The 20831-nt window shown below is 41.0% G+C and overlaps 1 protein-coding gene across 4 annotated transcripts in view; it reads right to left on the reverse strand.

Moving 5' to 3' along the window:
- Window positions 1-20831, reverse strand: part of Armc8 (armadillo repeat containing 8) — an 89664-nt gene that overhangs the window by 13609 nt on the left and 55224 nt on the right. For 3 of the 4 annotated variants that reach the window (XM_029481164.2, XM_021171189.3, XM_021171190.3), the window contains 6 exons: window positions 13486-13568; window positions 13099-13180; window positions 10468-10554; window positions 7286-7378; window positions 5212-5361; window positions 4128-4223 (listed from right to left, as the gene is read on the reverse strand). In XM_029481164.2, the coding sequence (XP_029337024.1) occupies window positions 4128-4223; window positions 5212-5361; window positions 7286-7378; window positions 10468-10554; window positions 13099-13180; window positions 13486-13568 (591 nt within the window). The remainder of the gene's footprint in view (window positions 1-4127; window positions 4224-5211; window positions 5362-7285; window positions 7379-10467; window positions 10555-13098; window positions 13181-13485; window positions 13569-20831) is intronic. The other variant, XM_021171191.3, reaches the window with a different exon arrangement.

A 20831-nucleotide genomic window follows, 5' to 3' on the forward strand; every position in this document is an offset into this window, starting at 1 on the left:
TGAAGTCATGTCGGGCGTGGTGGCGCACGCCTTTAATCCCAGCACTCGGGAGGCAGAGGCAGGCAGATTTCTGAGTTCGAGGCCAGTCTGGTCTACAAAGTGAGTTCCAGGACAGCTAGGGCTACACAGAGAAACCCTGTCTCGAAAAAACCAAAAAACCAAAAAAATCAAACAAACAAAAAGTTTGAAGTCACTCAGGGCTACAAAGGGAGTTCTGACCTAAACTACATTAAGACTGCCTCACCCTTTCCCCAAACAGGAGGGCAACACTGTAGGACACTGCTTACTTATAAAAGGTAGTACGGGGATATGATAATCAATTTTATGGCAATAATATGAAAACTCAGATGAAGTAAAGATTTCCTTGAGAGATTTATGATGTCATATTTTACTCATGAAGAAACAGCCTTGAATAGTTCTCCTCCTGTTAAAGTAATGGCTTTTGAGTTAAACACTTCCACTGAAGAAATATTAGACCCCAAGGTCTGCACTGGAACAGTCCAGCAAGATTGAAGAGAGACCAGAGTTCTAGCTCACCACAAATTCTTGCAGAAAGTTGGGAGACACCACTTTCACCTGCTTCCCCAAGCCCAGCAGTGCCTTTGAATGCTTTCTTTTCACTGTTGTCTTTTACAAGTAAATCACTGTGAGTGGAACTGCCTAGCATGCTGGGTTTTGAACCTGGTTTCTTTCACATGGTTCAATGCACCTAAGATTAGTCCATGCTTTAGAATGTACCAAAACATGTCTGCCATGTTACCCCCGCGGCCACAGCTGCTAATCAGTTTGCCACAGTTCACACAGGACTTTCTTGAGTGTCATCTGCTTTGTTTCTAGTTTCTGGTGACTATGAATAAAAATTCTTATAAATATTGACAGGATTCCTGTGAAATAGGTTTTCATCTATGAATTAATACCTAGGATAGGACTAGGGAGCTGTGTTGTAACAACTGGACCTCTGCATTGTGGATTCCACATCCACAGGTGGAAAATTCTGCGGAAAACTTTTTGTAGTGAGTGTGTATATATATTTTCCTGTCATTATGCCTTAAACAATACTGTATGTAGCACTTATACTGTTATACCAGAAGTAATTCAAATTATTTAGACTGTACAGGAGGATGTGTATAGAGTATATACAAGTAGTATATCGATTCATTTTATATATGGGACAGGAGACTTTGGTACCACATGCTGAGAAGGAGGAGACCAGTCATGGACGGATACTGAGAGTGACTGTGTTCGCTAACGTTGTAAGAAAACGTCATACCTTTTCAAAGTGTGCCATTTTGCACTCTCACTGCATGCTTCCTAGCAATTGTACAAATGGCCATTTAAAATGGTTGCCAGTCTAGGGCTGGTGACATGGCTCAGACATACTTGCTACCACGATGGGCCACCTGCATTCCACACCTGGAACCCACACTGTACAAGGGAAGGACCGACTCCTGCTTGCCCTCTGCCCTCAACAAGCATGCCCACCCCCACACAAATAAGTAAGTAAATGGAACAGTGGTTTTCAAAACGCTTGCCAGTCTAAGGACCTTGCAGTGGTGTTGTATTGTGGAGTATCTGCTGCTGGTTGTTTTCGTTTTGTTCTGAAAGCTTCCTAAACCTTTTGAACACAAGTCATTGTGTCTAATGTGCTCACATAGTGATTTCCCGCAGGTGGGGTGTCTTGCTGATTCACGCGCTTGAGTCCAGTCCACAGAGTACAAGTTTCGCAGCTAGATGAAGATCAATGTACCTTTCCTGAATGCTATTTTAATGGCTATATCGTAACATTTCATTTTTTCTACTATATTTTAAAAGTTTTATAATTTTATTCTTTACTCTTTATGAATACAATTTTATCTAAGGTATGAGATGAAGTTTAAAGTTAATATTTTTTGGCCTTTAAAAAAACTGACATCTTTTTCCCACTGAATTTCCTCAGTAACTCTGTAAATTATTACAAACCATATACGTGTGTATCTGTCTGCAGACTTCCTAGTTAGTTCTAGCTTTACACTGATGATACAGTAACAGGGAGTTTCCAGTTGTTTTTTGTTTGTTTGTTTTCTGTTCCTTTTTAACAGAATTGGCTATTCTAGTTCTTTTTACTTCCCAAAGATTTTAGGAACTGAAAGACTTTGGTAATTCACAACTATATTAATACTTCTTTATTCTGGGATCATGACTGGGATTATGTTGTCTGTAACCACTTAAGGCGAGGCAACATCATTAACTTTTTATATTTTTCTGTTTACCTAACTCTTAGTTCTATTTTCATCAGAGTCTTAGAACTTTCAGGACACAAAGCCTTATGAGATTTAAATCTAAGAACTTTGTTTTCCTCAAGCTAGTGAAAATGTTGTTTTTAGTATTATTACTAATCTCTCATTGCTTAATTGTGGAAAAAAGAAAACTGTCTCTATTGTCACCTCACTTAACTTAGTTCTAGATTTAAAAAAAAAAAAAATCACACAGATACTGTTTTCTATTCAGCTCTTCTGTCTGGGGAACAGTTCTGTTTTATCCTTCCCAATCTGTGTGCCTTGTTTGTTTTGCTTGCCATATTCCAGTGCCCTGTTGACTGGGAGTGATATGAATGGAGGAACTTGTTTTCTTTCCAATAAAATGTCAAAAGTGGGTATATTCACTACCTTGACTGCAGTGGTAGCTTCATGGGTAGATGCACCTGTGATAAGTTATGCATACTTGTGGATACTGCAAATGTATGCAGCTTAATGAATGCCCCAATAAAAGTAACTTACTAGATATTTTTGAGGAGGACTGAAGTTCCAAATAACAACTAAGTTTAAATCCCCTATTGACACCTACTTCTGGGTCATCTCCAAATTCTGTGAGCATCTGTACCTATATTAGTGTTCTGTAAAGAAAACACACTGTTGTTGGTCATTTCACCCATATCTAAATCCCAGCTGGCCTTAGTGACTTGCTTATTTATAGACTGGTGGAATTCTATCCAGGCGAGTGCTGTCTCTACAGACAGAATACATCTGTATACTTTGCAAGTAGCATTTTTTTGAACAGTATATTCTTCATTCTTGTATCCCAGTGATGACTTTCATTTCAACTATTTCCAGTGTTAAATTATTGTTATCAAAGTTTACTTCTATATTTTAAATCACTTAAGATATTTGTCTCAAAATGACTTAGTCAACTCTTTTTTCTTTTTTTTTCAAGATTAAATTCAGGCCCAGATCTCAAGTGCTAAGCTCTCTGACATCCAGGATGGCTCTAAGTCAGGAACACAAAGGATAAGCCAACTCTCCATAATGACGCCAGACAAGTTTCTCTCTCTTTCAAACACTCACATACATAATATCATACTCGTGTGTTCACGTGCATGTGTGACACACACACAGCTCAAGAACTTTGAACATGAACAGAGTCTTTTTTTTTTTCGAGACAGGGTTTCTCTGTATAGCCCTGGCTGTCCTGGAACTCACTTTGTACACCAGGCTGGCCTCGAACTCAGAAATTCGCCTGCCTCTGCCTCCCGAGTGCTGGGATTAAAGGTGTACGCCACCATGCCTGGCCAGAGTCGTTTTTACGATCAACCATTTCTGGAAAGCAAATACTAGTGGTGTGTCAGACTCTGTGTTAACATCTTGGCAGGTGACCTTTATTTTTGTCGTAAAATAAAATATACACAACTTCTAATTTAGATAAATTTTAGAAAATGTAGATATTAACTCCCAACTGACTCCCTGCTAATATAGCTGCTGTACTTTCCTACTTTCCCTAAATATGTCCTATAGAAAATAAGGGTTTGAAATGGCAACCAAGAATAGAAGATACTGAAGAGTAAAGAAACCAAAACTGTCTTCAGGACGAGGAATTATCATTCAGGGAGTAGTGGGTTTGAGCTGAGACCATAGTGACAGACTGGAGAAAGCATTAAGTCTAGTGTGCTAAAGGAAGCTGCTCCTGCAGAGATGGGTCAGTACATGTGGCATGTGACATAAGCAAGAAATCTACAGACTCTGGCCATGTTTTCCTCTATTTCAGGGAAGGAAATCACACAAGAAAGGAGAAACTTTCTTCTTGTTTCCAAGACAAGAAGACTCACAAGATCTACCTTTGTACCTAAGAGGCAGAAGGTTCTCCACCACACGTACCTGCTCTTTGACTTCAATGCTATGCTCCCCTTCCAGTATCAGAGTGACAGCTTGCATAATCTGCTTCCCGTGAGTACTCATGATTTTATCTATATGCTGCAAAACAATGGGAAATCCACAATTACCATCTGGGAGACAGAGCAAAAGACCACAGGAGGCCTTTTATCTTTTGGTTTAGTTTATTGACAGAGTCTCATGCAGCTGATCAAGATCTTGAATTCTTGCCAGTGTCTTAGCACTGAGATTAAAGGCCGTGTAAACAACGCCTGACTTACACAACATTGGTCAAAGTTACATGATGCACAACTGCTTCAAGCAGAACAATACAGCATACAAAGCCAGATTCCAAAGACAAGTGTTTACTGTTATTCTAAAGCTGCCCCCACTCTATGTGTGTACATGTGTGTGTATGTGTGCATGTATGTATGTGTATATGTGTGTGTGTGTGTGTGTGTGTGTACTATAAAAGAATTAAAAGCACCGAGAACCAAGAAGCACAAAACGAGGAATAAGAGCAAAAGACATGGAAACTATGCCGTAGGTCACTACTATAGTCTTAGAGTGCAAGTGTGGTCAGAAGGACTGAAAAGACAAGGAAGGCAGAGAAGGGACCTCCTGTTCTCTATCTACCTGAGAGTCACTGATGATGACGGCCAGGGACTATCAGAGAATGCCCACAGTGACCCACTAGCAAGGCTCAGCCTCTCATACTCTTTCATGCACCATTTCTCGCCACAATGACATCAATATGTGAGCAGGTGGTAGATGTGTCTGTGGAATGATATTGAAAGGAATTTTCAAATAAGAAACAGGCCTCAGAGACAATGATCTGGGCTGAAGAGAAGACACACTCTGGCCAGCAAACCACATAACAGTAGTGAAAAGTCAAGACAGGTACACACTGAACATGGAGAGACAGAGCCCTGACAAGGAGACAGCGATGGTGGGTGGAGGGTTATGCAGGCTGGTAGTTCCCCGATCACCCACCCACGCGAACTTGCTTCTCTGGAATGGTCAGCATTTTGCTTACACTCACAGATGCCAAGCATTGCATTGAGCTCAGATGGAATCATATGTTACTTACAGGCCGAGTGGAGAGGAGATTTCTAAGAAGCCCCAATGTCTTCATCAGCACATTCATATCAGAATCCGATAATAACCGGAATAACTGTTCAGTACTCAAACTTCGTAAAATATCTGCTTTTATTTTTTGTTCCGCCTGAAATGCCATATTCTGAAATGATTAAAGAAATTACAAGAATCATGTTTATGGTCACTGTATTAAATTTTATTTTAATAAAACTCAAAGCACAGAAGGAAGTTGGATTGGTCACTCAATTTTTCTGGTTCCTTTTCATCATCTATAGAGAACACTAACAACCATGCTTAGATATACCATACGAGGAATATAACCACTTCCTGACATGGGCATTTGAACAAATACAAACCCGCTTATTACCTCTGAGAACGCCTTGTCACACAGGAAACTCTCAATGGGTTGGAGGTATGCCCTGGCTATTAGCAGCTCAGCCAGCCAGTGGCTACTTTGTTTCTACTTATTTTTTAGTTCATATACTAGACTAGCTCAGTTTACTTCAAGCTCCATGTCGAAAGAAAAAAATAGCAAATGCCAAATAGCACTTCATAAACAAACATTTGCTAGAAAATTTTCTTATAAGTTGATGGCTTATATGTTAGCTATTGCCCTCTAGACAGGTATTCATTCTAATTAAGCAACTGAGACCTATCGGAGAACAAGATTATCAATGACACAGGACAGTATGACAGTCAAAATAACACTTGCTGGCCATCGGAGACCCAGGCCAAAGGTAATCCTATAGCTTTCTGTTTTGTGAACAGAGATCGTAGAGCTGGATATGGAGACTGATTAGAATAAGACAGATTGCAAGATGCAGTGATTCATTTGGTGTCCAGCAAGTCAGGGAGCCCTCAACTCAAGTCCCACAGACTATTTAAGTGAGAGTTCTGGGGAGCAGGCCTTACACATGTACACACACAGGATTCTGAGTAAGCTCTCCTCTTGAAGGGGTTCCTGACACCGAAGTGTAAAGAAACTGACACTGGGAGATCAGTCCTGAAGAGGAGCTAAGGTACAATTGATGGTGTTAGAAACTTTCAAAAGGCCTGGGGGTGCTTTGAGAAGAGCTACAAGTTGTACTAAGGAGAAACACCACTAAGAAATAATCAGAGATGATTACTTCTGTCCCTCAGTTCATGTCAGTAACTCAGCAGATACAGCATGGACACACATCCCAGGCCCACTTTCCCACCAGTAAGGTAGATACAATACAACTGAATGAACAAGGGACAGCACAGACCAGCAACAGGGCTCACTTAGGTAAAGACACAGAGCACATGATCTGAGCCGGACTCACCCAACTCCCCCCCAAAGCTGTCCTGTTACCTCTGGCATGTGTGCACACTCCCCAACTAAATAAAGTCATGAAATATTGATTTTAAAATAGCAGTTACAAATATAAAGTATCTAGTTTTGGTCTGATACACAGCAACTAAATTGTAAATAACCTTAGTATGTTTTTGAAAGTCCATGAAGGTTTACTCCTTATAAAAATTCAATGACGTTTACTTTAATAATCTTGAAAAGAATGGTTCTGCCTCCTAACTTAATAAACTATTATTAAGTTTACTATAAACTGTTCAATTACTATTTGGCAAGGTAACTATTCTACAAAATATGCTAACTACATGGGTGGCACTTATATTAACTCAATTCAGCTACTTCAGAACAGCTATCTTTTAAACCATGAACAGCATAAACATAAAATTTTATGTGTCAGAACAACAATTATTCTATGCTTTGGTTTACTATCTGTTCAGAAAGAAAAGAACATCAATACAAGCAAGCATGAAATATGCAGCTCCCAATGATCAGAGTAATTTGGGAAGAACACACACAAACTTCTGTTCCCAGATAAGGGCATGCTATAGGGATGACTTTACAGCTCAACCTGAAAGACGAACACGGAATCTTTCAGGCCATAGGTCATGAGAAAACTGGACTGGGTTAGCTAGATTTTTGAAAAAGAAAATTACAGAACATACATATGCCATACCTACAACTTTGCTAATGCCTCTGTGTTTCCTGTAAGCTGTGACATTATAACAGTGAGACATACCATTAAAGCCCAAATCCCATTCACTCGTAGAGCAGGGTTTTCACTCTGTGTCAACCCACAGAGCAGCTCGACAGCTCCTGATTCCAAAATTGGCTGATTAGGAAAGAAAGAACAAGATAGAATTAATAAACAAAACAACAACAACAACAAACTGGAGTCCACATCAGGTTGCAAACTACAGTGCCTTCTCCACCGCTTACTGCACCATCTCTTCCACATCTTACTCAAGTCTCAGCAGTTTTCAAAAAGCAGGAACTATTGTACCATGAAAGTTACCCTGACCCTGAGGAAGACAAGGTCAAGGTCTCATTCTGCCTGCCTGCCTGCCTGTGTCTCTGTCTCTCTCTTACACACACACACACACACACACACACACACACACACACACACACACACAGTTTGTAGGCATCCTAATACATATCGATTTCTCACAGACTCTTATAACTAACTGCACTGTCTACTTCCCGAATCCTTTCATTCTGAACACACTGCAGAATGTGAGTTTCTGGAATATTCATGGCACTAAGCATCCGTGTTGTGTGCAGAGCACAATTGTGCTTTTAAAGTCATGTCACATCTCATGCTTAGGACAGCCTAACTACTGACTACAGTCTGAATACCTAGCTGAAAATGGGTTTCTAGAGAGTCCATAAAAATCCCGACTTTACAGGATTAAGACTTACCACTAATAAATGCTGGTATTTTGTTGTAATCCAGGGTATCTGACACCTGGCGACTAGAAGACTCTTAAGGAACTCAGCGGTATAGATTCAGGAAAGGGCACTGCCTTTCAAGATGACATTTTTGAAGATCATATATTCAAATCATGGTATTTCAAACATCTGCCCCTGAGGCTTTACCACATTTCTCATTCTATGTGTCTAATCCACATTATTAATTTTACTTTGCCATTTGAAAACAGAGCACAGAAAAAAAAGAAAGAAAGAAAGAAAGAAAGAAAGAAAGAAAGAAAGAAAGAAAGAAAGAAAGGAAGGAAGGAAGGAAGGAAGGAAGGAAGGAAGGAAGGAAGGAAGGAAGAAAGAAAGAAAGAAAGAAAGAAAGAAAGAAAGAAAGAAAGAAAGAAAGAAAGAAAGAAAGAAAGAAAGAAAGAAAACAGCACAGACTTGATGCCCTTAACCCCCAATATTTCAGTGTGTTTCCTGAGAACAAAGATATTCTTAGACGGGCTGGAGAAATGGCTCAGCCGTTAAAGGCTAGGCTCACAACCAAAGATAGTTTGGTTCCCTGCACCCACGTCTGTCTCTCCACCCCCCCAACCCCCACCCAGGATATTCTTAGACAATCACAATATAGTTACAAAGTACAGAAAAGTTAACATTAAATTAAAACAATACTCTTATCAACATAAACTCTCTACTCCAATTCTGCCAACTGGTTCAGCAGTGTTTTTGTTGTATTCCTCTCCCTTGCAGATCAAAAGGAAGCCTTTTTTCAATATAAAACATTATTCCAATCCTTTGTGCTCATCTACCACATTTCCTCACTGGAGGCTTGCTACAGGGGCTGCTCTAGGTGGCTGGAGTTGCTCTGACTGTAACTCAATCTGGATTTGGTCAGTGCTCTACTGTTCTTTGTCCCCTCCAGTATACTCAGAAGCATTTCTGACTTTGTCTTGGCAGTGCTGTCATTCTAAATCAGTCAAAGCCTGCAGACGCTTCAATATAGAAAATGAATTATGAACTACCAGAGGTCCAACAAATAATAAACCTCACGTCAGGATTTATAAAAGGACAGGGCGGACACACACAGACACACACACACACACACACACACAGACACACACAGAGTTGTTTGTTGTTGTTGGAGACTGAATCCATGTAAGCATCCTCTACAAGCCCAGACCAGAGACAATGGAACAGTAAAACTGTATAAGGTGTCAACCCTTCCTTTATTAAGTTTTTCTTTATTAAGAGCAAAAGCCATGAGCTCAAAATTTTTTATATAAATTGTAGTAAGAGACCCCTCCAAAACTCGGGGAACACTACATAAATAGGAGGTAACAGAAAGAACATAGACCAAAGGACAGGGAAAGGTGCAGCAGAAAGACTCTTCTGGGCATGACGTGACCATTACCAAGCGCACTGCTGCTGTGCATGCCACCTAAGACCTGCACAGACTGGGCTGCCATCAACATTTCATCATGGGGATGAAGGGGCCTATAAGGCTCCACCCCTCCCTGTGGGTCTATTGTCAGCTAACTGATGCTGGGGGAGAAGGCTGTCATCTTCAGTGGTGTACCCCCAGTCAAGCCGCCCATGCTCTAGAAAAGAACTTCTACCCATGGTCATGTAAGCAACTCTAAGCAAACAGAGTAGGTCACACATAAAACAGCCCATGAGGACAGACAGTGATTTGCCGCAGAGGAGGAAGTCAGTAGGCTAGGGAGGAGGTGGGCAACGGGAACAGCAGGAAAAACTACTAAAATTCATTGTACATGTAGGACATGGTTAAGGATAGAAATAGAAAAAATCCTTATATTCATTCTGCCTTAAACAATAACCACTGAGAATTATTTTCTGATGCAAGGAGTTACTCTCTTAAAATGACTTACAATCATTTTCAAAGACAAGTCTTTCCTAGATAATGTTTGAAAACAATCTACTACTTATATTTTTATAATTATTTCTTCACTTGCAATTTCAGTATAGACTATTAACTACATACTGTGATATCTTTTAGTTATTCATTTATAAGCAAGCTAGCCTCAAACTTTTAGGCTCTTAGAATCCTTTTGCCTCAGCCTTCCAAGTCGCTGAGACTTGGTGAATGTTACTGCAATGGCTCTGGGCTTTGTAACATCTGGTAAGTAAGTTGACCGTGACAGAATGAACAGAGTAATGAGAAGTAATTCCAACCCTGACAGAAGTAACTCACTTCCTTCTCTACTCAAAGCAAACAACTCAGAAGGATTCTTCAACTCAGTGCTTTGCAAATTTCAAAATGAGAAAAGCCAGCTGGTTGTGGTGCACACCTTTAATCCCAGCACTCAGGAGGCAGAGGCAGTGGAGCTTCGTGAATTCGAGGCCAGCCTGGTCTACATAGTGTATTCCACAACAGCTAGGGCTACACAGAGAAACTCTGTCCTGAATAAATAAATAGGAACAAAAACCAAACAGTAATTGACTAAACTTTAGCCAGATAAGAGAAAAATCAATACTAACCTCTTTACTTGGAGAAAATTCAAGAAGAAGGTTACATAACATGGAAGATGCTACTACTAGGATTTCATCGGGTGCATTTTGTAAAACCTACAGAATAAAAAGGACGATGTCATTAACTTTGAAATGCTAAAGATGAGGTCATATATGACTAAGCAAAACCCTAAACAATTATCTTACAACTTGAGTTCTCATACTGGACAGTATATATAGGAGAAATACTGCAATTCAGAAGCTGACTTCTGCTGTCAAGCTAATAGAATTTTAATAAAATAGGACTGGGAGGGGTATAGTTTGCTAATCTAGCAAGTATGAGGCCCTGGGCTGGATCCCAGAACAAAAAACTATATATCTATGCATATATATGTATATATTGTATGTATGTATGTATAAATGAATTTTACCTGAACAGAAATATTTATAACACAAAAATTGCGGGGCAAAAGTGGTGTATGCCTTTAATCCCAGCACTTCGGAGGCAGAGGCAGGAGGATTTTTGAGTTCCAGACAGCCAGGGCTATACAGAGAAACCCTGCCTCAAAAAACAAAACAAAACAAAACAAAACATAAAAGCCAACAAAAAATTTTATTAAAATTAAATGGCTATTATCTTGTGTCTAGTTAATCAACAGATAAAATGTGGAAAAGCAAATGAGAAAATTAGATCTATAAGCAGGTTCTCAACTATGATAAATCAAAATGAGTATGAGTATCTGCATGTGACAGAGATCACATCTTGAATGTGTGACCACGTTGTGGTTTGAGATCCGAGCCCACACACAGCCATGAGTGCAAAGCTCTTCTAGTGTCTTATCAAACGCTTGCCCCAGGAGAAGTAGACAGAAACCACCTGGCTCTATCCTTGATGTGCATGATACAGAGATTTTTGAGCTGAGCAACCAGAGAAAAAGGTCCAGACACAAAAGAAGTTATTTTGGGAAACAGAAAACAGTTAAAAGGTCTTGGATGGATTATAAATAAATCAAGATCAAGCTATCATCAAAGCAAAAGAAAACAGAACAACTGAAAGGAAAAGGTAGGAACTGTAAAGGTAACATAAACTGAGTAGAGCCTTGGCTACTCCTGCGTTAGGTGAGAGATTGTGAGTCTGAGACAGACTAGTTGACTGAACTGCTCCACCCTTGAGGAGAGGTGTTACCAGGGTGGAAAGGCACTCAGATTGTGGCTGGAGGAGGCAAACAACCTTTCTGAGGCTGGGGGCTCTCGGTAAGTTCCAGGAAACAAGAATCATAGCAGGAAATGAGTCATGTTCAGAGTATGCTGTATATCAGAGACCAGCGAAGCCACAGGCTGAGAAGGGAGGTCCCCAGCAAAGGAGAAACTGAACAAACATTTTATCCTGATGAGCCAGCCTTACAAGGCTGAACTCGACACCCTTCTAGAAACGTAAACACCAATCCCATACCCAGTGCTGTTGTGCCTGCCAGGGAAGGAGCTCTAGGATTTACACTGTTTCTTAAACAACGACTACCATCTTATTTCAAGACCTCAAAGAATGAATCACATGCTCAGCCGTGAGATACGTTTTTGCATAGGAACCAATCAGTGTGTTCATTTCCAAGGCCTGCTTCACCGATCCAACTCCACCTTTAAAGACAACAACAGCAGCAGCAACCCACAAAAACAAGTTCTCACTGCACAGACCAAGCTGGCTCTCGACTCATGATCCTCCTGCCTCTGCCTTCCAGGAACCAAGATTTCAGACGTGCATTACCCAGCTTCCACCTGGCTAGCTGTCCACTGGTCTGTCTCACTCACTCCATCCTTCTACGGTAGTCATGAAGGCACCCTTGCTATTTCCTACATTGCCTTCCTGTTCACAGAAAGAAATCCTTCTGCTTTTATCTTTGAAGTCTAACTCACATCTGTCTGTCCTATTGATATTTTTCTTATTTCTGTCACACTGACAGATGTCCCTATTCTAACCTAAAGTTTAAGCAAGGCTAAGATCGCCATAGTAAAAGATTTTGCAAGGCCAATGTGCCTGGAAGCTTTGCTTACTGAGTATTCAAATACAAACAACAACAACAAAAATCAAAAACAATTTTAAAAATCTACTGAGCAAATGAAATGTATATAGATACTTAAGAGGTTAAAAAAAAGAAGAAGAAGAAGAAGAAAGCAAGAAAAGAAAGGTTAGAGACCAGGGTGACGTGGTTCTGAATGAGAGTTAACATTATTAGCAACAACTAGTTGGAAGCTCTCTTTATAATCAATTCAGATTTATTTGCCTTGAATTCCTTCCTCCTGGCACGGGAGACCCAAAAGCAGAGTTAATGGCACAAATTTCAGTTTATATCTATAAACAGTCAATTCTTTCCCTTTTTATAACCCCAAGGCTACAAGGAAACCCTCTCGGTTTATGTTTAAAGAGTAATAATAAACATACAGAAGGCCAAACAAGCACCAGGAGCTCAAGCTAATAAAGACGCCTGGGCTGGGGCTTCCCTCTCACACATGAAACGCTGATGCTCTGAGAGCCATATTCTCTAAGTCTGCAGCTGCTCAGACCGTGTGACTCAAGAGAAGCATCAAAGTGTTCTGTCAGCTGTATCCCTAGCCCTGGGTGCTCAGCTCTCACAGGCTCTGTGCCGACTGCTGCGACTTTCTCACCTTCATTAAAGGTTTCCACACCGCATGATCCTGGAAACTGGTTCGAAGCTGTTGTACAGATCTGGATAAACTGTGCAAACATCTATAAAGAATGATCAAAATTAGCTTCCCGAGAAGCCAAAGCTCACATTTCAAATCAATTGCTTGGCTTTTCACTAGCACGAACTACACTTCAAGCATGGCTCTCAACACTAAGTCAGCTACAGCGAGACACCTCTCGGGCGTTGGAGGCTAGGTTCTGTTAGGTAACATTACACACTGCATGGATTCACCTGAGCATACGTTCCAGGAACATCTGCATCCTGTGCTTAGTGAAGGACCGGAAAGGAAACAGGCTAAACACAGAGCAAGGGAGTTTTTTTTATTCAGACCACGTAAAGCTCATACCTGACAGCAGCTAACCGCACCTTGACACTAGACTCAGACAAGCCAGTCACAATCCGGTCCATCATATTCTCAGTCTCAATGATCTGGAGAAAAAGGTTAACGCTGCATAAATAACAACACGAAGGTGACAAACTTCACTGCTTGTAAATGCAAGTATGTTAATGTCCATTAAGAGTTTCATGGTTTTGGCAAAAGATTTTACCTCTCGACAATCACTTTGCAGTGGGGCAGGCAGCTCGCCAGAAAGATGGGGCAAGCACCCCGCTAAGGATGAGCCAGGATGAATGACAGGCATAATCGTGTTTCTTTATTTTTAAGGTATTTAAAACAAGATTTAAAAGGCCTAAGTACTACAGAGGTGCGCATGAACCTTCTGGGCTGCAGGGATGTGGGTAAAATATGAGGCATTTCCTGTAAGAATGATAACGAATCATAGTCCACACTGCCCTCATCACGTGAATGAAATCTGCAGGTCCTGACACCGCCACCCTGTACCTCCACTTTATCGAGCAAATTTAAACTAAGCTAAATATTTACAAGTAACCCTTGCTGTCCTTCACCACAGCACCAGGCCCTGAAATCATAACAATCATTAAGCTTTGCTTCTTATGTCCAAAGTAAGACTCCCTGAAATTCATCTTCATCAGGTCATACACTGATGAATGAGCAGTGTGCAGAGGAAGCTAAACTTGCCTATGGAAAACCAGACTTTTCCTACTAAAGTGTTAGTGCAATCACAAACACATTAATACCATCAGTGGCTATCTGTTGAGTTCATGTATGTGCTAGTTGTCGTGCTAAACATTTTGTGTTCTCTGGTTTTCTGACTCTTCCATGATCTCTTCTGTGAGCGTTATTACGAAGGCTTTCACTGACACGCTAGGAAACTGAGGATTCTGAATAACACAAGAGTTCTCTGTCTGCAGAGTCCATGCTCTTAGCAACACTTATAATCCTGCTCTGGTCAATAGTGCTAAACATAAATGATCCGTCATCAGGGGGAGCCATTGCTCTCGCCTGGAATGACGGACCAATACTCTGAGGAAACTGTTGCTAGTTCTTATGTCTAGGACACACCAATTGGATCAGATTCTTGTATAGACAGGAACTTGTAATTTTTTTTTTTTTAAAAAGGTGAGTGCAGTGAGTGCTTCGAAGCTGAAGCCTAAGACTACCAAACTAGAGAGAAATGAGAAGATTCCGAAACTGGGCTTCAGAACAGGTGGGGAGAAATCTCAGGATGTTCTTAAGTCATTTCAAATTACCAGTGACCAGTAAAGAGATCTACCATCAGATCAGAGCAGAGAACATGGGGCGGAGATGGATCAGTGCACTCTTCTTCCACAGGACCCAGGTTTGATTCCCAGCACCTAGCCAGCAGCTCACAACCATCTTTAATTCCAGTCTAGAGAAGTCAATGCCCTTTTCTGGCCTCAACAGGCACTACACACAGGTGGTGCTGCCAGATACATAGGCAAACCACGCATACACATAACAGCCTTGGGCCAGTGAGAAGGCTCAGGGGCTAACAGTATTTGCCACTATGTCTAAGAACTTGAAATCAAGCACCTAGACACACAGGATGGGGAGAACCAGCTTCTACAGGCTGTGCTCTCACACACATAACACACATACATGTAATACAAACATACACATAATACACATGCACACAAACACACATAACATACAAGCACACACATAATACACATATGTAACACACATGCACATAAACACACATGTAATACTTGCACACATACATGTAACATGCAAGTACACCTAACATACATACACAGGGAGGGAGGAAAGGAGAGAGAGGGGGAGGGGGGGAGAGAGGGAGAGAGAGAGAGAGGGAGAGAGAGAGAGAGGGAGAGAGAGAGCGAGCAAAGAACCACACACTTTAGCTATAGGTTAGGAAGGGCCATTTCATACTGTTTAAAGCAATGTCCAAATAGCCCAAGAATCTGTAAATGTACAAGAACATGTATGTTCCTGTGCCAGACCAACCTTAATCACATCCTTACCTTTAGGAACATCCATGTTCTGCTCCATTGGAACACCTAGCCTCCCTTGTGCCTTCCTTCTCAGGCTAGCTACTCTTAAGTCTACTATACATTTTGGCAATATGGAGGCCTGCTGGCTTCTCAGCAGACCTTCACTACTGGCACCCCCAGCCCTGTACTCACCTGCAGGAGATGCCCATCTCTTGTGGTACCTATCTCCCATTTCAAATTCTTTCTAGATCTATCAAATCCCAGTTTCTCTGCACTCAATTCTACATTACAGAGGCTTTGCCTTTTCCCAGGGGACATTACTTGACGTAGCCCACATTTTTTTGTTTTTGAGTTAGGGTCTGTCTGTGTTGCTCTAGCTGGTCGCTAACTCAAACACAGGAGCCCAGTGATCCAGGCCAAGAGGTAGGAACAAGACTATGCAAGGCTCCATGTCCACTTCCATTCTGTCCCTTTTTTCTTTAACCTTGTTATGCCGAATACATCAAGTTGGGTACAGGAAGCTTAAATCCTTTCTACCAGGACTCCCAGACCACTTCCCCATTTCTTTCTTGTATGTTTACAATGACTTCATCAGAGGCTACGTGTATGTAGGAGAACGAGACACAGAATTACTTTCTAACAAAACACTAGTGGCTCTCACTTCAGGTGCTTAGGAAGCTAGCATGGGCAAGACCTGAAAGAGACTAATGGACCATGTTTACTGGCCACACTTAGTCAAAGAAGTAACCCTGCCAAGTGACAGGCTAGTACAACAGTCATGTAACACCTAATAAAGACGATCTCAATATAGCACCAGGTCATCAGTGCCTCAGCTGGGAAGGGGCTTGCCACCAAGCTTGACAACCTGAGTCTGATTCCTAGAACCCACACTGGGAAGAACTGACTTCCAAAAGTTATCCTCTAACCTCCACACATGCACCACGGCACCTACAGACACATACAGCAGTTGTGTAAATACTCCTCACAAACAGATATATGTAAAAATAAAGAAATGTTTGAAACGGCTTAGCCTATGAAAGTTCTAATTCTACAGAAGTGATGGGCTAGAGGATTCTGAAAGCTTCCTATGGCTCCACATCAAGGCTATGACCTCCTTCCCAATGCTATTACGGCCAACAATCAAACAGCCCCCAGAGAGAGGAAATAAGGCGTTGACCAAAATAAAATAGTGGATAGTCAAACCCGTGGGAGAGGGTGTAAAATACAGTATCATGCAGTGGTCTGCTATAGAATCATAGGCAATCCATTCTGCCTCTCTGAGACTTCAGCAAAATGAAAGCATTCCAAGTTATCAATGGGAAACAGCAACTGGTCTCTCTGGACAAGACTGCTATGCTGTTCAGAAGCAATATAGGAAGCAAGGTAAGCAGGAGAAAAAACAGGGACCGACTTAGACCTAGAGATATACACATCAAACCAGGAAAGGTAATTATTAATCCAGTTCCCACCTGCATTCCTGGCCTCACTTATTCAGCAAATATGGGTGTCTAGTAGTGAACATGGTTTAAAATGCAAGAAAACAGTAGTGATGGAGAGATTCCTTCCTTTCATCAAACTTGGTGCTGAACAACTACCATTAACTGTGGTGCTATGGCACTTGTATCTACAGATGCAAAAGCATCTAAAAGAATGACATGATCATGGGGTTAAGGGGGACAGAATGAGAGGAACATGAATAAAAGGCAGGTAGGAACCATAGCCATTCTGAAGAATGGGGGTTTTGCTATGAGTTGGGGAATGGCCACCAGTGACTTTCCTAGACAATGTCTAAGCTCAGGGAGAATGATGAAGAGCTGATAGTACCCACCAGTGTAACAGTGGAATGTAGCCTCACACTTCATTCCTAAGTTTTTTACAGTAAGGCTATATCTTAGATACCTTCCCTCTGGGCACAAACTGACCTTTCTAGGACATCTATAGGTGTAGACTTGTACATGAAGATGTTATAAAGCAGATCCTTGCCAGCGTTCTAGGAAGCTCAAAGTTTAGAATTTGATTCATTTTCTTCATCAGGATTACCAGTCCATAAGAGGGTAAAAATGATACAAAATCAGAATATGAACATATAATTCCAGACCAAAAGGGCATCCAGAAAGGTCATGTGAACAACATGATCTAACCTGAAGCCATGTATGCAGGGGTAAAGGGGACATTTCGGTGAGTACCATGATCAAAATGAGGATAAAAATGTGAAAGGGTTAGAAATCCAGACAACACTTTCCAGGTCAACAGTGAAGGAGTTAGAGGTGACCTGACTCATGACAGTCTCATGGAGCGCCACATTGTTTTATAGATCTGGGGTTGGAAAGGCAAAAGCAACAAACCATGTTCTCTATTGTACCCCTTAAAGAACCCAGTACCATGCTCCAAAGCTTTGAAAGGGACCAAGTCATAGCATCTAGAATTTTGGGTTCTTTGAGGATGTAACAGTAATGTCAAGTAGAACTGGAAACTGCCCTGACCCATGGGTCTTGTTGGAGAGTCTATAAAAGAGATAGTAGCCTTTGCTACAGATACCACATCCAACAGCAGAGGTACTGGTTTCAGGCTGTCTTTCTGGTAGAAGCAGTCATTTTTTTCTTCTAGGTACTGGGACTGTAAATCTAACTACAGAATTAAATGCCAGCATCCGACAAGGATGATGGTTTAGGTCAATGGACCAAGTGCTGCATTGGTGCCTACAGTCAGTGTCTGCATACTGTTGCATTTGCATTGTTGCAATTCTTCCAGGAATGGAATTGGATCTAGGAGGACAGGATGGGAGATCCCTGTCACCAGGACAAAGACCTGTGGACATTAAAAGAGAGACAGTAAAAGTACAGAACCAAATAACACCAAGATGGTTCATTGCATAGACACCATTGTCAACAACCTAGAGATGACCTGTAGATACAAGAGAAACTTGTAGTCCTCATTTATAAACTCCAGTAGACTCATAATCCAGTTAGGGCCAGAATATAAGCCATTTCCTGAGAGCTTATAAAGAGCTAGAAGGATCAGGAAAAAAAAATCACTAAAGAAACAAAGCAAAGCAAAATACTCAGACTCAACTCTTCCTCGGCAAGAACAAAAAACAAAAAAGCAAGACAAAACAAAACAATCTTCAGTTTGAACTTTGAACTGTTTTAAACAAGTCAAGCAAACTGTACATAAAGCAAACTTCATGGATTCCTGGTGGTATTAGTGAACTTTTGCAAGCAATTTAATGTGGGTGGGTTTGGGGCCAAATGGGTAGACGGCAAAGTGGTCACTGTCTTAACATCTATCCTGTCATTTATGATAATGTTCGCTGCAACCAGGCAAGTACAACTTAATTCCAAACAAGTTTGTGAGAAAGGTTCCCAGAGGTTCTGGGAAGTGTTCTAAAGACAACAAAACTGGCCACTAGCAGTACAGAGCTAGAATCAAACTGAAAATCAGAGGGCGTAGCATCTTGAATCTATGGAGACAAATGACCGCATCTAGGAAGTCTAGTTAAGCAGGAAGAAGAAAGCAGACAAGCAGTGAGTGGCTGAAGGGTAACAGGGAGGACCTGTCACAGAAAAGGGACCTAGTGGACGTGGACTGCACTGTTTCAGTGTTGTTAGAGATAGCAATACATACTGACTTGAGCTCTAACCCTCACTGAGATGAGCACTGTGAACGTAAGCCCTTATGGTTGTCAATGAGAGGCTGACTTTTGTAATGGTGCAGGAAAGAGAGGAGTAGTCAGCAAGGGAGGAGGATACAGACATTGACCTCTGGCTTCCATACGAGCAAGCATGAACTTATGCACCTGCACACACACAACACACACACACACACACACAGCTCTAATATATTCTATACTTTGAAGAAATGTGAGGTCTCTCTCTCTCTTGGCTAAACTTTTTTCTTATGCCCAAACAACGGCAAAAATATATAAACACTATAATGTCAGAAATGTCATGTATGGAAAAAAAATCAATACATCTCTAAAAAGTATCACTACAGAAATTCAATTTTTAAGTTCAATCATTAGCTTATATCAGCACAGACCGTAAGCAGCCACCAAATTATACTTTAGTTTAACAAATATTACATAGCACCATTCAAATAGCAATAAGTGTTCTTCTGCCTCCTCCTGTTTACTGCTCCAGGGGTGTGAACTGTGCACTGTCCCAGGAACTGTACAAGATAAAAAGCTTATTCTGTATATGCACAGCTATACACCTCACAGTCTTTACGAAGGTCCAGATACACAATTTACTGAGCAAATACAAGCCTAACACCTGTAACAATCCAGGCACTGCCCTATGTAGCTTACATTTGAATGAACATTACAGCTTGACAAAGCAGTGCCTATTCGAAGATGAAAGGATCTCACAAGTCACCTCAAGTTTAAACCTATTCCATAAGAAATCTGTCCACAAAATAAAATGCTGAAATAGCACCTCTAGTTGGGGATGTGTTCAGTGGTGGACTGGCTTGCCTAGCATATACGTGCTGGGTTTGATCCCAGAACCTCAAAAGAATAAAAATAAACAATTTATTTAAAAGAAAAATGCCAAGGATTGAGATAGTATCTGAATATAATGTAATCACATTTAGATGGTACCTTTAGAAAAACATTTAAAATGGGTGCAGTAGAACCAGATATGAAGATTTCCTGCTTTATAGGGCCAAAAGTCTGAAACAACTATTTCCATGTGTGGAGGGCAAAGTGTTTCAGCAAAAGTTCTTCATAAAGGGCCTTTGCAAACTCCTTCATCATAGGTCATCCCAATTACAATCATGCTGTGGGCTCTGCTATGTGGCCTTCAATACGCCCGCGCCTCCCAAGCACTGACTGGCTTGCATCGCCATGTCCTGCTACAGTCATTCTTATTCTGCATGTATTAATTAATTAATCATGGCAAACCTGGTTTTCAGTGTCAACAAGACTTTCCAGACACTTACAAAACTCTAGGATGACTATACAGCAATGTATTCTCATCTGTTTTAAACTTATAAGCAAATCTTTTCTTCACTACTAGCCACACGGGTGATCTTTCGTGAACGATAAACACACAAATGAATAAATGTATCTCATAATCTACCTTGTACCAGAACCAGAGAAAACTTACATATGTTCTCAACTTGCTGCTCTGCCATCAGCTAGCACATACTATGTAATTCTGTAGCAAGTTCCCTGGTTTAGACTAACAACACACTCTTCTTACCAGTTTCCACCATCCTCTGGCTATACTAGAGGTGTGCAATTGTACCTAAGCAATGTACTGCTTAGGAGGAGGGCACTGGCTTTAGAGAGATTGGGACAGAATGCAGACACCAGATGTACTTATTAGCTGTCACCTTGCTCAAACGGATTCCTTC

Source organism: Mus caroli, unplaced genomic scaffold (genome assembly GCF_978045245.1).
Source record: "Mus caroli unplaced genomic scaffold, Mus_caroli_1 scaffold_11, whole genome shotgun sequence".
NCBI lineage: Eukaryota > Metazoa > Chordata > Mammalia > Rodentia > Muridae > Mus > Mus caroli.